The 15,748-nt window shown below is 40.7% G+C and overlaps 1 protein-coding gene across 6 annotated transcripts in view; it reads left to right on the top strand.

Annotated features, from left to right (window-relative positions):
- atxn2 (ataxin 2) overlaps positions 1-15,748 on the top strand; it is a 28,460-nt gene that overhangs the window by 11,993 nt on the left and 719 nt on the right. The window contains exons 7-24 of one of the 6 annotated variants that reach the window (XM_028983917.1): positions 2,332-2,456; positions 3,228-3,319; positions 3,450-3,638; positions 5,205-5,362; positions 6,450-6,689; positions 7,742-7,924; positions 8,177-8,356; positions 8,475-8,576; positions 9,148-9,218; positions 10,749-10,799; positions 11,104-11,474; positions 11,736-11,805; positions 11,882-12,028; positions 13,756-13,822; positions 13,996-14,189; positions 14,605-14,728; positions 14,919-15,277; positions 15,426-15,585. In XM_028983917.1, coding sequence (XP_028839750.1) covers positions 2,332-2,456; positions 3,228-3,319; positions 3,450-3,638; positions 5,205-5,362; positions 6,450-6,689; positions 7,742-7,924; positions 8,177-8,356; positions 8,475-8,576; positions 9,148-9,218; positions 10,749-10,799; positions 11,104-11,474; positions 11,736-11,805; positions 11,882-12,028; positions 13,756-13,822; positions 13,996-14,189; positions 14,605-14,728; positions 14,919-15,277; positions 15,426-15,585 — 2,883 coding nt within the window. Of the gene's footprint in view, positions 1-2,331; positions 2,457-3,227; positions 3,320-3,449; positions 3,639-5,204; positions 5,363-6,449; positions 6,690-7,741; positions 7,925-8,176; positions 8,357-8,474; positions 8,577-9,147; positions 9,219-10,748; positions 10,800-11,103; positions 11,475-11,735; positions 11,806-11,881; positions 12,029-13,755; positions 13,829-13,995; positions 14,190-14,604; positions 14,729-14,918; positions 15,278-15,425; positions 15,586-15,748 lie in introns of all 6 variants that reach the window. The other 5 variants (XM_028983900.1, XM_028983908.1, XM_028983925.1 and 2 more) reach the window with 5 other exon arrangements.

Consider the following 15,748-nt stretch of genomic DNA (forward strand, 5'->3'; position numbering starts at 1 on the left):
AAAACATTCTCAGTCCAGTGTTAAATAAATGCAGATCACCCCCATCAGAGGCAAACACACAATATAGATTTGTCCTTAGGTAGTAACATATTTTATGTTATTTATATTTTCTTAGTATTCCTTACAATAAAGTCTATGTATGAAACAAACAAGTTTGTACAATATGAAGTGATACATGAAAGTCTGTGAACCTTTTAGAATTGTACAGATTTCTATGCAAATTACAAAATAAATGATTTTCACCATTTGTCGTAGATAGTAACAAAAAATACAAAATTATTATTATTTTTTTTTTGGTTTAAATGACAATTATAATGTTTGAGGAAAGTAAAATTAATTCAAGCCTAAAACCTCATCCCAACTGTGAAATGTGGTGGTTAAGGTGGTAGTAGTGCCATGGTGAGGGCCTGTTTTGGTACTTGTGGTCAAGTACATCCCCACCACCCCACATTGTTTCTACAATGTATCACACTAAAGAACTCAAAAGAATCTTAGATAGAGTAGCCAATTTACTCAGCTATGAGCAGTATTAGTCCAGAATAAAAATGCTCAAGTACAAGTAAAAAGTAGTCATCCAAAGAATTAGTTAAGTATGAGTTCAAACATTTCTAGGGATAAGACTACTCAAGTAGTGAGTAACTGTTGGATTGAAATCTCATTTATTTTTTAGAAATAATGTATTCAGACAGAAAAAACAATAACATGTTTTGTAGTCATCAACGGACCAACTCTGATCTTTATATATGCTAATTATATGTATTAGCATTGATGAAAGTTCTTCCTCTACGGAAAACACATAGTGATCTAATTGGCTTATGGCTTTATTTAACAAAATGTTTCCAAATGCTAAAAGGGTCTGTATGAAAGTTTTTGGCACTGTGCCCCCACAGTTTGTGTCTGAATGGTGAAACGTAGTCGTGTAAGATTTACTGGCAGCATCTGTGTGGCAAAAATAAACCCTAATGTATGGGATAAATGGTTTTAAAAGAAATGTAAAATGGGCAACACTCAAATGTAGTGAAAAAAAGAGTAGAGTTTCTAATTCACAAATGTACTCAAGTAAAGTGTTAAGTTAAAAAAAATAATAATAATAAATAAATAAATTGTTTATTTTGGTATAACTTGTTAACTGTTATGGAAATTTTGATGTTTAAGGTAATTTATCTAGAAATCTGGAAACGTTTTTAAAATGTTCATAGACTTTCAAGCACCACAGTTGGAATAGTGTTTTGTTGCACTGCATGTTGTACTTGTATACATAGACAAAGTGTAACAAGGCCTGGTAGAATAAAGTGTGATCATTGTTTTGAATCAGCATGCCAACAAAACCCTGCCATTCTCTTGTTTTTCCTCCAATGTTTAAAATAAGACTGCTTGGAGTAGATCTACTAATATCATTGCTGAATGGATTGGCAAATTCTGATTAAATGTTATCAATCTAGAGTGCATGCATTTTGCTTCTCCCTCTCCTGAATGCTATCTGTTGCCCTAATGCTAGCTTTGGTTCAGTTTGACTGGTGCCTAGGGGTTTGTTCAAAGGTGGGTAGGACTGGTAATTATGTTCAAGCTAAGTCCTGAATACATCCTTTTTTATTGCTGATCTGCCATTGAGTGCATGTTAGCTGCACTGGTTTATAGTAGATTTATTTTAAGTGTGTATATATACATTTTTTTTTTCACTCAATCAAAATTACTAATCATTTTTGCTATTTAATGGTGAATCATGAGGAACTTGTACAGGCTCCAGTTTGAGATCTGAAGTCAGTTAAAGAGATTTATTGTCAGTATAACAGTATACAGTGTTTTGAAATACTGTTTCACACAGACCCCCCATAGTGTGATCATAAAAATATATATAGTACACACGTAAATATTGTACTGTGCTCTTCCCTCACCCTGCTGGAACAGTGAACAGTACCTGGTTCCTGTTAATGTGCTCCTCAGGCACTCTTCACTCATCAGACTGTGGGCAGCTGTGTTCACAGCGTCTTTAACACAGTGCCAAGGCTCTTTATTTCTGATAGCTTTCAGACATCAGATTGAATAGAAATATTCATATTTGTTAAATGATTATTGGTCTGTTTTAGATCAATTGTAATAGAAGGTTGAATCTTTTTGTGTTCTGGCTGGAATTGTCTGTCCAGCTGAGAGACCCTGCTTTGTAATACACCCCCTTGAAAGAGACTGTAGAGGGAGCTGCTCACACTGAGAGAGCCTGGTTCTGTGTTAATGCCTCGTCGTTCTTTTTTGGTACTACCTGTACATCTGTTGTGTGTTGTGTTCCCACTTTGTGGTGAAATGTAATTTTTTTTGTAATGTGTGGATGTATAGATAACTTTACAGATTCTGCAGTGAGTGCTCGTGTGAATGGAGAACACAAAGAGAAAGACTTGGAGCCATGGGATGGGGGCGAATCACACCCTTCAGACAGCCTGGAGTCTCTGGACACTGACATGGTAAGTACCATTGTATGTGTCTGCTAGTATAGTAAAAAGTGTATGTTGGGGCTGCACTCTCACAGAGGCATGCATGCTAGGTGAATTAGCAACTCTAAAATGGCTAGAGGTGTGATTATGAATGATGTGTGTGCACACCCTATGGTGGATTGGGACCGCATCCTAGGTGAGTCCTTGCCCTGCACCCAGTGTCTCGGGATGGGCTCTGGCAGCCATAACCATTAGTATGAAAATGTGGAAATTAATTTTAGGTAAGAATTTTTTTTTAGAAATAGATTTTTTTTTAAATTATTATTCAATTTAAATAAAATAAAAGTTTAGAGTGGTCCTTTCACACACAACACCCACAACCTGTTAAAACTGCATTTGGTTTAGGTGAGGTGTGACTGGGAAGAGATTATGCAAAAACAAGTACTTGAAGTTTGTTTACAAACCAAGTTCACTTACAAGACTAGTCAATCATCCATAACTGCTTTTGAGAAGTTAATGTATTTGGACGTTTCCACAAACTTAAGAGTGGAAAGCAATACGAAGGCAACCCTTCTTTCTCCAGACATGACCTCCTGTATTCATACATGGGTGCAGTTGGACAGAAGTTATCAGTTTCCCCGATATATTCAGGGTTGTAGTGCCTGTCTGAGAACAGCTTGTGATTAGAAATATATGTTGGTCTAAAGAATGTTTTAGCCCAAAATGTGTTTGTCATAATAATCACATTTTGTTACTAGGATACAAAATTAAAAAACTTTTTTTATATATATATATGTAAAGTCCAATGGTTGGGACCCTGATGACATGTTTAAGTACAATGAAGAGACATATGGTGTGAAGTCCACCTATGACAGCAGCCTGTCCTCTTACACGTGAGTATATTCTGCTTGTTATTTTTACAGTGCCTCACTGCCCTTAGTTCATATCATTCTCTAGCAATTGGCAGAGTATTTTATGCTTATGTTAGTCAGTGTACAGTTATGATCCCATCCTGTATCCCAGAGTTCCTCTGGAGCGTGACAACTCCGAGGAATTCCTCAAACGTGAAGCTCGGGCAGCGCAGCTGGCAGACGAGATTGAATCGAGCGCCTCATATAAAGCACGTGTTGCACTGGAGAACGATGACCGCTCTGAAGAGGAAAAATATACAGCAGTGGTCCGTGGGGAGAGAGAATCTCACACACTGAACAGGTGAGCTCACTCATGTAGACACTGTTCTGGTACCGTTGCATTATGATATTTATTATACTTGTGGCTGGTAGAATAAGAACTGTGCTAAATCTACCCCATTTAGTGGATTGCACGTGCAGTGGGGGGCAATGGTGGCCTAGCGGTTAAGGAAGTGGCCCCGTAATCAGAAGGTTGCCGGTTCGAATCCCAAAGCACCGTCCCCACACACTGCTCCCCGGGCCCTTTCATGGCTGCCCACTGTTCACTCGGGGTGATGGGTTAAATGCAGAGGACAAAGCTGTGCTGCTGTGTATCACATGTGACAATCACTTCACTTTAAAATAAAAATAAAAAAACTACTCACAATAAGTTGATATTGTGATAGACTTATTGTGATAGACTTAGTGGATGTCATACATACAGTGTTTGTTTCACTTTAGGCGTTTTTGGGATAGGGAGGCAATTGTATTGGGGTGATACAGACCTCATTTTGTGTTTTTTCTTGTAATGGTCTCATTGTGTACAGGTGTGCCTTATATTGGGGCCAATACCAAGAGACAACCTTTCTCAATGTGGCATCAAAAAAGCTGGTATTGTCAGTCGTCCTTTCGGGTCGGTGGCAGGCAGTCAATGTTGCTTGTGAACATCATCAGCAGACTTTCATCAAAATACAGAATTACTGGCAGAGTTCATGACAGATGCAGGAGTGGAGCCTTATGAGTGACAGAGTGCAAGGATGACCAATACCTAATGACCTATACACTCAGACATCGTTATGCAGTTGCTACACACAGGCCACAGGCCTGTTTATGAGATGCAAGGGGTACTAGGGTTTCCAGACAAACCATTCTCAACCAAGCTTTGGCTTGAATGCCAGACGACAGTTGCAGGTGACTCCACTGACACCATCGTGAACGTTTGCAGTGGGCACAAGACCATGTGCCCTGGACGATACATCAGTGGTCTACTGTCTGTTCACTAATGGGTGTCACGTGAGCAAGGCGAGGTGAGCGATACGCTGAGGTCAGCATGGTCCCCAAGGTTTGCTTTGGTGGAGGTGGTTATTGTACAGATTTGGTTATTGTATATGGCTCAGTCACTGCACAGACATCATAGTTACCTAACATCATCCCCCAATTCCTCCAGCACACCCCCAACTTTCAGTTAATGGATGATAATGCTCCACCACAGAATTGTCACATCTTCAGGAACTCATATGGTAGGGCCATCAATGTTCCCTGACCTGAACCCCATAGAGCATGTCTGGGACCAGTTGAAGCCGAGACTATCCCTGTTTGTCTAAATTTTGGGGGTAATAAATATTAAACTAATGAAAATGGCGTTTCTTCTCAACATTATTAGTAATATCAAAGGGAACTTATTTCATTAAAATTCAGAGCAAATAGTTAGTACTCATGTAAATAACCCTGTAAGGTGTATATATATATATATATACACACACACACACACACACACACACACACTCGAGCTAATATTCATGTAGTAAGGGTTCAATTTCTAGAAAATATGTTGGGTCTTGTGTAACTATATTTTTCCTGTGACAAATTACATATTTCTTCTGTACAGAGAGAAGTACATTCCCCCAGGCCAGAGAAACCTGTCATGGGGCGCGGGGCGGCAGAATTCTCCTCGACTGTCACAGTGCAGTCCAGGGCCCCACAACCCTCGTTCTAGCCCCCATGACTACAGTGGTGCCCCAGCTGACCAACGTGTTGTCAATGGAGGTGAGCCCCAGAAACACAGCACCTCTATTAGCCATTTGGTTTCATAGAATGACTGAGCATCTAAACTGAACTAGTTCTGAAGAATGAGGTGCCCTAGAAAAGGAAACAGAGAATTTCTGGTGTCCTGAGGTCATGAGAATGCAACAAGAGGCCAGTCACATTTTATGCCAGCAGTGTATTTGTTCACGCTGAATTATGAGAGGAGGAATCATAAGAGGAGTAACTCATAAGATTTGAAGTTGTCATAAAATGTATGACCCTAATGTAAGATCATCCATGTCAGACAAGTCTGTGTAAATTAGTTGCAGGTCTCATACTAGTCAGGCCACCATTTTTCAGTGACTTGAATTAACTGTCCTAATGACAATTACTAAGAGCTATGCAATAGATTTCACAAAATCATATCAATTCCTTCCATGATGAGAAACTGGTATGAAGAATACCAGTCATAGGCAATATATTGAATATTCATTATGGCTCTGTATCTGATAACCTGGGATAGTTTGTCTAACAATTGTTTCAAATTACATGCTTTTTAAGAATGTTAAATGCTGTGATAATCTTCACTACTCTTTCTTCATTCTGCTTTCATAGCATGATTGGAATGCTAATGAGTGAGCTGTTTGATGATCCCTCTCTTTGATTCCTTTATTGCTTGCAAATGATTTGTTGCCATTCCTCAGTGTGTAGGGAAAAAAATGAAATGGTGTGCAGTTTCAATGTGACATTTTTTGGGGTACCCGCTTGACCAAAAAATTATCAGCCTCAATGAAATGATTCTTTACTTTGTGTACTTACTTGTTTTCATAGGTCATATTGCACTGAATTAAATGTCTCTGGATGCACTGTATTTGTTTACAGTGTACAGTAATTTCATAAGGTGGTCTTCCCCTGCTTGTCATAGTTTTTACTCATGGTTGTTTTTGTTTGTTATACTCCATTTGTCATTGCTTTGTATTTCTCTTGGCTCCTTAGTTTCATTTCGTTTCCCCTTGATCTTGTACCTCAGTTCAGTCTCCATCCCTTTTCATCCCTCTTTTCTCACCCCCCTTTTTCTCCTTTCTCTTACTTTCATCTCGTCCCCCAGGTTCCCACCCCTGGCCATCGCACTGCCAGTCTCCCTCCTCTCGCCCACCCTCTCGCTACCAGCCCAGCCCCAGCGCCCTGGCCTCCTGCTCCTCTTCGTCCCCTTCCTCTTCCTCCCTGCCCCCCCGGGCAGCCACACCTACCCGACCCCCTTCCAGACCCCCCTCCAGGCCCTCGAGGCCTCCATCTCACCCCTCGTCTGCCTCTGTCTCCACTGTGCCCAAACGCATGTCCTCTGAAGGTACCACTCAAAGAGGGGGCACAGCACTGAGTGCGGGTGGTGTTTTGAGGTCTTTGCAAACCAAGTCTGATTGTGTGTATATAATGCACTGTGATTTAATGTGCAGATATGGCCTACCCCTTATAGATATTTGTGAGATTTTCCCAGAATCAATATTGCTTTTTTGCTTGGTTAATTGTAAAATTGGTGTGAAATTGTAAAATACAAAAATCGGACTTGACATGCAGCGGCCCTAAAGATTTAAGCTGTGACAGCTGGCGCCCACTTTTGGTGGAGGAAAGGAGGAGTTCACTCCTGGGTTATGTGGACTGAGGGTTTTTTCTGTCAGTGATCTCAGATCTTGCTTGCACTGTAGAGGCAGCTGCTTGCCATATTATGATTTGGCCCATTATTGGTTGATTGCTTACAGAATAGCACAAATCATAAAATTCTTACAGATGCAATAAAATCTGAGACTGTTGACTTGCTCAGGGATTTGGTGTGAACACATGCTGTTTCATCCTAACAGCTTGGGAATTTTCGTATGTGCCAGATAACTTTTCACTGTATCATTTCATATAGGAGTGTTTTTACAGGCTGAAGTCAACAAGGGATGAGAGTAATTCATATCATAAATATGGTTTGTTTAAAAAACAAACCATATTGTTCTATAGATTACATTATTTGGGGGGTGTTTTGGTATTGATTATGCTTACATTTTTTAATGAGCTGAGGTTTTAATGGTAAACCCTTTACACTCAGAACTTGACTTGATGTGTGATCAGATAGTCATTACATCAGCTTTGTCATACTATACAAGTATATTTCTGTAAGGAGAATTATTTTTAAACATAACGTCAACCGTTTTCTCACCCAAGTAAATATTTTTCCACCAATGGTTTGAGTGAAAATACTGACCACTGCACTGAGTGTGAATGTGAATGTGAGTGCCACACCAACTAACAGCACTGGACTTTTGATCAAGGCTTGTCCTGCACACTAGTTGGCACTGTACTGCCCAGGCTTTTCTGGATATTTATTTGTCTTTAAATTTACCATTTTTCCACTCGCAGGGCCACCTAGGATGTCTCCAAAGTCACAGCGGACTCCCCGCCCACACAGAGCGCCAGCCTGTCGGAGTGGCCCCCCACCAGGCGTAGACTTCATGTCCCACAATGCGTCAGGGGAGGCACCCGCCCCACTGCCTGCTCGTAGCAGCCCCTCTGGTGGCACCTGGTCTTCCGTAGTAAGTGGAGGTAAGCTCCTTTTTGCTATTTAAATTTTTAATGACCTGTTGTGTGATGTACATAAACATAAATTTCTGGCACAGATCATAGTCCATAGTTTTTATATAACTTGATCAATAAAAACAATTGTGCTCCTGGAGGAATACAACAGAGTTGTTGCTTTTCAAACAATTAGGATTACTGGACTCAAAATATGTGATTTTATATTTCTGTTAAAGCATCATTTTACAAATTTTCCAATATTCTTTCCTCTCTTTGAAGCACACAGGCCTCGTTCCCCTCGACAGAACAGCCTGGGTGGTGCCTCTCCTGGTTCCTCCTCCTTACCTTCTCCACAGGCTGGCATCGCCCCTATTGACTCTGTGACCGTGCCCATGTCATCGGCATCCCCCATTGCTGCCAGTCCTGCCTCAAATTTGGCAGCCACGCCTTCTGCTGAGGGTAATTAGCAGCTTATTCTGGCTTCAGTGTTTTATTTTATTGTTCTTTGCTTTGAATCAGTACCACTTTCTTTCATTACCCTAAAACAGTCCTTTTTGGTTTTCTCCCTGCAATTCAGCTAAAGATCCACGGGTTCAAGAGGGGAGGCAGAGCTCTCCAATAACTAACAAGGATAACATCAAACCTCTGGATTCCTCTGGAATCAGACCTGTTAATAAAGGTTTGAAATACACTCACTGACAATTCTCATAACATTCTGAATCAACATCTCAGACTTGCTTTGCAGTACTAAGAGAGGCACAGTGCAGGTGAAGAGCTCCTATGTAAACAGAAAACCAGCGGTTCCCTAATTTGAATATAGTTAATATCACAGAAACTTCATAACATCCAGATCTTTAGAGTTCTTTGTTGCCATGGTGAATAGTGCTGAATGCTTTAGGGGAAATGCCCAAATGCTCCAGTTCGGATCACAAATCAACAGTAGAATTTAGGCTTTCATAACCTGAAGTATGTTTGGATGAAGTAAGATTATTATTGCTAGTTAGGGTTCACCTCCTGTAATATAAGATTTAGAAAAATCTCCATATTATCTGGCCTGACATTAGGTATTAAGAGAGTGATACTCCACTAAAAATACCTTGACATCAGTCATGTGATCTAGTTCCGCCCAGCCTGATTTCTGTTTATTCTGCTGGTGGCTGCAACATAACCATGGCAGCATTTTGTCCTGTCTGAACCTGAGGTCTGGTCCATGTGACCAAAAGATGTTCTGTGCTTCCTCTAATCTACAGGAGCACCAGGCATGCCTCCGGACCACAGAAAGCAAATAGACAACCTAAAGAAGTTCAGTGTGGATTTCAGGGTAAGCAGAAGCTTTGCTTTAGATGTCTGTCTGTCTGTCTTTTTTTTTTTTTTTTTTTTTTTTTTCTTCTTCTCCTCCTCTCTCCTACCCCATTGTTCTTTGAAGCAGGAATGGGCAGTCTAATCCATGGATGCATCTAAGTGTGTGTAGGTGTCTCTACTATTCACAACACACAATAGTACTGTTCAGCAGCATGATGTTTCACCAGAAAGATTCCCAGATATGTCTGCCTCCTAACAGTTTTGTCATGAACTCTTGTCAGATGTGAATTGGGAAATGATGAAACACTAGGTTTAATACACATTGTTAAGGAAAATAAATGTATCACAATGCTTGAGCAAGCCAATGAGTTTAAAATTGTGTTGGAAAAACAATGACGAAGAGAATATTGAAGAAAATTGTTATTCTTTAAGGTACTGTATTTTCCCTCAGCCCAGTTAATGTGATATCATTGCCTATAGCTTGTTGCTACACCCTTCACATTGCAGGATTTGGAATCACCAACATGTTCAGATGTTTTGATTTGGGGTCTGTGTTGCACTAGGTAGTGTCTCGTGTCTTAGCAATCAGTGAGTGAAAGTTAGTTGCTGCCAAAATTGTCAGCAAGTGGGGAAATTCCTCTTGTATGTCGCTTTGGATAAAAGCCTCTGCCAAGTAAAGTAAAGTAAACTAAATGTGAAATCGGTATATATGAGTAAAGCTGATAATTAGTTGACAATCTTGTGCACAGCACATGGAACCTCAATGTAAAATTATGTGTAAATAAATGAGTTTGATGTGATTCTATAGTAGTCTATAAATTTCACGCTTTACCTGATCACCCTAACAATGGTGTCAGTCTTCCATGGATCAGGTTGCCCACTACTGCTGTTTTGATGCTTGTAAACAGTCACATGTCCTGACTGACTTTGCTTGTTTTCTTGTGCAAAATCTCTTTCTCTATGACTTACTGTGCAATTAACTTAAATCCTACAAAGGGTACCAATGTGTATAGTTACTGCTGTGTGGGTGTTTTTTCGTTTGTTTTTGTTTTGTTTATTTAATTTTTTTTTTGTAAATTTATTAGTACAAAAAGTCATAGGATTGCTCCTTTATGCAATTTCTTGCCATGAGGATAGTTCAAACGAATTCTGTGAACACAATCTTTATGCCCTGCATTGCTGAAAGTACAAAAGTAGAGTTATAATGGGGAATTGGTGGTTGTGAATTGGTGATTTTCAGATACAGAAGTGAATACTGCCCTTTGACAGAGGAACGCTTTTTAATTTGCAGTTTGGGGAAAATTAAGGGTATCCATTGATAATGGTTAATGTTACTATGGGAGAGTGGTCATTTCTCAGATAAGAACAGGTAGAATGCCATTATGTAGAGTCATATTGGATTTTTTATTTTATTAATTTATTTACATTCTTTTCCATTTTATAAATCATCCCCCAGTTTTTTTTTTTTTTTTTTACATGAGGCAGCATTCACTTCTGTGATCATGTGAATCAGGTAGCCGCCAATTCACTATTATAACTTGATTTTCAGCTACAGTGGGCCTGGAGCGTGTTGGCTGAGTTCCTTCTCACTGTGTTCATGGTAAGGAAAATGCTCATTACATTATATCTTGTTCATGGAATGGAGTTACGGTGTTCTGCATTTTTAGTTATATGTAAAACATATGATTTTTTTGTTCTTTATGGTGTAATTGTCCTGGGGGGAAAAAATCATGACATTTCTTATTCCTAAGATGTATCCATGTCCTCTTAACAGATACATGGTTCAGAAGTTGTTGCAATTTCTATTAACTAGTATGAACTGCAAATTCCTGCCTTCAGTGCTGCTTTCATTAAGTTGGAACACTTGCTTTTAGTGGGGGTTTTACTCCCTTTTTCTGTTTCAGTTGCAGTCCAGCACAAATCCTGATCCCCTGTTTGAGTCTATGGTACCCAAACAAGTGCGGGATGCAGGGGAAAAACCCAAAGAGTTGCCTGCGGACAAGAGCCTCACAGACCTGACTGGTCCCAAACCAGGCCCAGAACCTTCCACTAGTGAGGAGGCCTCAGCTACTCCTGTTGCCATGACTGCAGCTCCTGTCCTGAACACCGGAAAGTCTGGGACTCCGTCACCATCACTATCTTCCGCATCCACTTCCTCAGAGCATAAACGAGGCCCGGACGTCCTGTCACAGGGGGTCCAGACATCCACCCCCACAGCTTCTGGAGCTGTGGCCAAACAGGACGACAAGGAAGAGAGGAAAGACGCTGTGCCTGAGTGAGTTGGGGAGATGGATTGCATTGCCACAAATCTGAGTGTTTAGGTTTATATTTCCAGTGGTTGCTGCATTATTTTAGAACATTGTTTTTGTTTGTTTTTGTTCATTAGTATTTATTTATTTATTTATTTATTTATTTATTACGGATTTAATGTTTTGTATCTTCTTTTTTACATTTCATCCTGCTAGTTGAGTTGTTTTTTTGGGTAACCAACTCTGATCATACGATGTTGAACAGCACTTACATATTTTGTGTTCAGCAGACATGTAAGAAAATCTACACTTAACCCAAACGCTAAAGAGTTCAATCCCAGGGCTTTCACAACTCCTGTAAGTACAGACTAAAGCCACATGTTACAAATGAATATGAATCCAAATGATCTGAGCTCTTATTCTTCCTCTGTAGCCTAAGCCTGCAACGACACCAACTCTGACACGGCCCCAGGGGCAGCCCAGCCCATCCATCATGGTGCAGCAGCCCCCTGCAGTGTACGGGCAGACTGTCTGCTTCTCTCAAATGTACCCGCTGACCCCGGTCAGCCCTGGTGTACAGGTGAGCACATTTCACTCCTTTCTGCCCCTTTTTACGATGCACTTCTACCTTCACCATCAAACACACCAAAATGTACATACAGTGGGGCAAGTCAAAGAATCGAGTAGGGCTGCAACAACCGAATACTTTTGGAATTGAGTATTCTGTCGCTTTTTTTTTTTTCCATCAAGTAATCGGATAAATCGTACTTTTGCGTTTTTAAACAACTCTATCAATAGTGTGTTATGCAACATGAAAATCCTCTTAAATGAGCAAGCAATTGGCTGTTATTCCTCACAAAACACTTTTATTAGATCAAAGCTTAAAACCTTTCGGTTACTGGCTCCAGAATAAAGCCCATTTAATCAATCTTTCTGTGAAACATTCATGTTGTACATTAAAAACTATGAAATTCACAAATAGGTTAGCCTATTTGTCCTTGGTTTTATTTTAATCAAAAAAAAGGAAAATTATTGTGGGGAATGAAAAAAAACATTGATGCTATAACAAATGCTATTAACTTGCCCAAAAGTAAATCCATATGCTAATGAATGTTGATTTGTCCATTTTACAGTTATACACTGCACTACGTTGTCCACGCAGCGTAAAACGGTCCCACACCGGTATCTTCATAGAGCTCAAAATAAATTGCGCCTCCTTAAAAATGTGCTTCGGCTAAGTCCGTGTAGAACAAAGATTCCGGCGCAGCTCCGCACTGCTTTGCTCCTCCAGAGCGATACGATAATAGATAGACATTGTGGCAAATTAAACGAAGCCTTGAGGCAAAGAATTTACCTCAAACTTTTTTTGTAATCGAATCATTCGAGTTATTTGAATAATCGATTCAGCCCTAAATGGGACTTGTTTGAACTCCTTATCTGTATACAAGACACCTGTCCACACCTTCAAACAGTCAGACTCCAACCTCCACCCTGGTCAAGACCATGGACACCAGGGACAAGGTTGCACACCTGCACGGTCTACAATAGGCAAGCAGCATGGTGACAAGAGAACAACTAATCAAAAAGATCAACACCATGACTACTGTAAAGCATGGGGGTGGATACATTATGCTTTGGGGCTGCTTTTCTGCAAAGGGGACAGGGGCCAGGCAATGTGACATTTTGGGCAAAAACCTCCTTCCATCAGTGAGAAGATGAAACGTGGCTGATTCTTCCAGCATAACTATGATCCCAAACACACCACCTGGGCAACGAAGGACTGGCTACTTAAAAAGCATTACAAGCTTCTGGAGTGGCCTAGCCAGTCTCCAGACCTCAGTCCAATAGAGAATCTGTGTCCAGTGAAGGCCCCAAAATATCACTGCTTTTGAGAAGATCTGCATAGAAGAATGGGCCAAAATACCAGCTACAGTGTGTGCAAACCTGGTTAAGACCTACAGGAAACATTTGACCTCTGACATTGGCAACCAAGGTTACATTACAGTATTGAGGTGAATTTTTGCTATTGGCCAAATACTGCACAATTACGCAAATAAATTATTTTAAAAATTATAGAATGTGATGTTCCTGGATTTTCCTTGAAGTGTACCTATGATTTAAAATTACAGACCTCTCTCATCTTTTTTTGGCCTCACTGTATGCATGCAATGCTGTTTTGCATTATGCCATTTTGCATTATATATTGGCTATAAGTACTGGGCTCAGTAGATTTATTTTGACTTTTACCATCTTGGAAAGGATGATGTGCTTTTATTAATATTTTTCCTGTATTCTTTGTGCCCTCAGCCTCCAGCTATGTATCATGTGCAGGTGCCTCATATGACTGTGAGCCAAAATAAGCCCTACAGACCAGGTAAAGGTGAGAGTGACAGATACTAATATTCTCTATGTGCCTTGCATTATCTCTGACCGTTTTTTTTTTTTTTTTTTCGTCCCTCCAGAGCACTTCTTTGTCAGACTAACCTGTTTGTATAGAGAAACATCATGACTGCTGTCATAATTCTTCCGTAATCTCTACTTTCTTAGTACCCAGCATGCCTCAGCAAAGGCCAGAACAACATCACCCTCCAGGTACCTCTACTATGATCCACCCTGCCACAGCAGCCGGACCACCCATTGTAGCCCCGAGCCCAGCCTACTCTGCCCAATACTTCGCCTGCAGCCCACAGCAGTTCACCAGCCAGCCCCTGGTACAGCAGATGACGCCCTATCAGTCACAGGTACTGAAATAACCAGCACTGCAACTACTACGATAGCTCTTTCCAGTACTTGAGTGGACAGTTGTTAATGGTGTGTTACAGTATGTATAGTTGTAGGCTTTCAGTGATTTCATTGAACTGTGCCTTTGCATGGGTGGAAATGTACAAAGTACATCTTTTTGAAAAGGAAAAAAATAATTCAGGACACAAGATTGAATTAATTTTGGATTTTCTAAAATTCTGACAGGGTCAGAATAATACATATGGCATTTATAGCCATGTTGAGTGTAAACGTAATTGTTCTTGTTGTTTACTGCAGCATATGACAGAAATATTGAGGGAAAACTGTGGGTTCTGTGGAGAATGTTTTAATGATGTTACGTGCTGCATAAAACAGCAAAGTGAACTGAGATGAATTCTCCATTGTTTCCTTCAGGCACAGCATGTGTTCAGTCCCGTGATGCAAGGTGGGCCTAGGATGATAACTCCACCCACTCATGGGCAGCACACATTAGTGTCCTCCTCTACCACCCAGTATGGCGAGCAGGCAACTATGTATGGTAAAGATCACTTTTTTTTTTAACTTCATCCAGTAACTAGGGCTTTTCAAATTCCTGTCATCAGGGACCAAGTTGTTCTCATTACCTTGCCAGAACACTTTTCTATGCTAGAATTTTACGCTGATTTCATATCCACATGTTGCATATTTATTGGCATGATAGTCACATAAACTTGATTTTTTTTCTGCAGTCTCTGCTCCACTCCCTCAACAGTATCCTCCTCATCCAAGCACCACCCTCCACCCCCATGCTCACCCTCAGCCTTCGGCTACACCCACAGGACAGACTCAGCAGGGAGCCCCACATGGCCCTGCTCATGGTCCTGCCCCAAGTCCAGTACAGCATCCCCCTCACCAACCCCCACAGCCCCTGCACCTGGCTGGCTCTCCTCAGCAGCAGATGTACTCAGCCCTGGCCCACACCCCACCCTCCATGACCCCGGGTCCTAATACGCAGTCACCCCAGACAAGTTTTGCCAGTGCACAGCAGGCTGTCTACCTCCACCCACAGCATGGATACAATCCTTCCCACATGGCCCATGTGCAGCAGGTAAGTTTACTTTTTTTTTTTTTTTTTTGGGGGGGGGATAACAGGTGAAATGTCCCTCAATCTGTTCACATTTACCTAAGGGTGTTGCTATCAGTGATTTTCTTCTAAAGCAAGGGGACTGACAAGTTTTGTAATGCCTTTTTATAAGGCCCATATGCAGTCTGGGATGGTACCTTCCCACCATGCCACGCCATCTCATCCTCCAATGATGCTGATGGCCACTCAGCCCCCTGCTGGTCCGCAAAACACCCTAAACCCCATTCCTGTGTCCTCCACCACACACTTCTCTTATATGGCCCATGCTCCAGGTAAGCAATTTTGTTTTTCCTTTCCTCAGGAAAACTTAGATTAACAGTACATTTCAGAATCGAACATTTTGATTAAAAAGGAAATGTTATTAGTTGTATGTGAATTCTGCTATTGAATTTGATTCATAATTTTTTGTATTATGTTATACTACACTACGCTAAT

Source organism: Denticeps clupeoides, chromosome 1 (assembly GCF_900700375.1).
Source record: "Denticeps clupeoides chromosome 1, fDenClu1.1, whole genome shotgun sequence".
Classification (NCBI taxonomy): domain Eukaryota; kingdom Metazoa; phylum Chordata; class Actinopteri; order Clupeiformes; family Denticipitidae; genus Denticeps; species Denticeps clupeoides.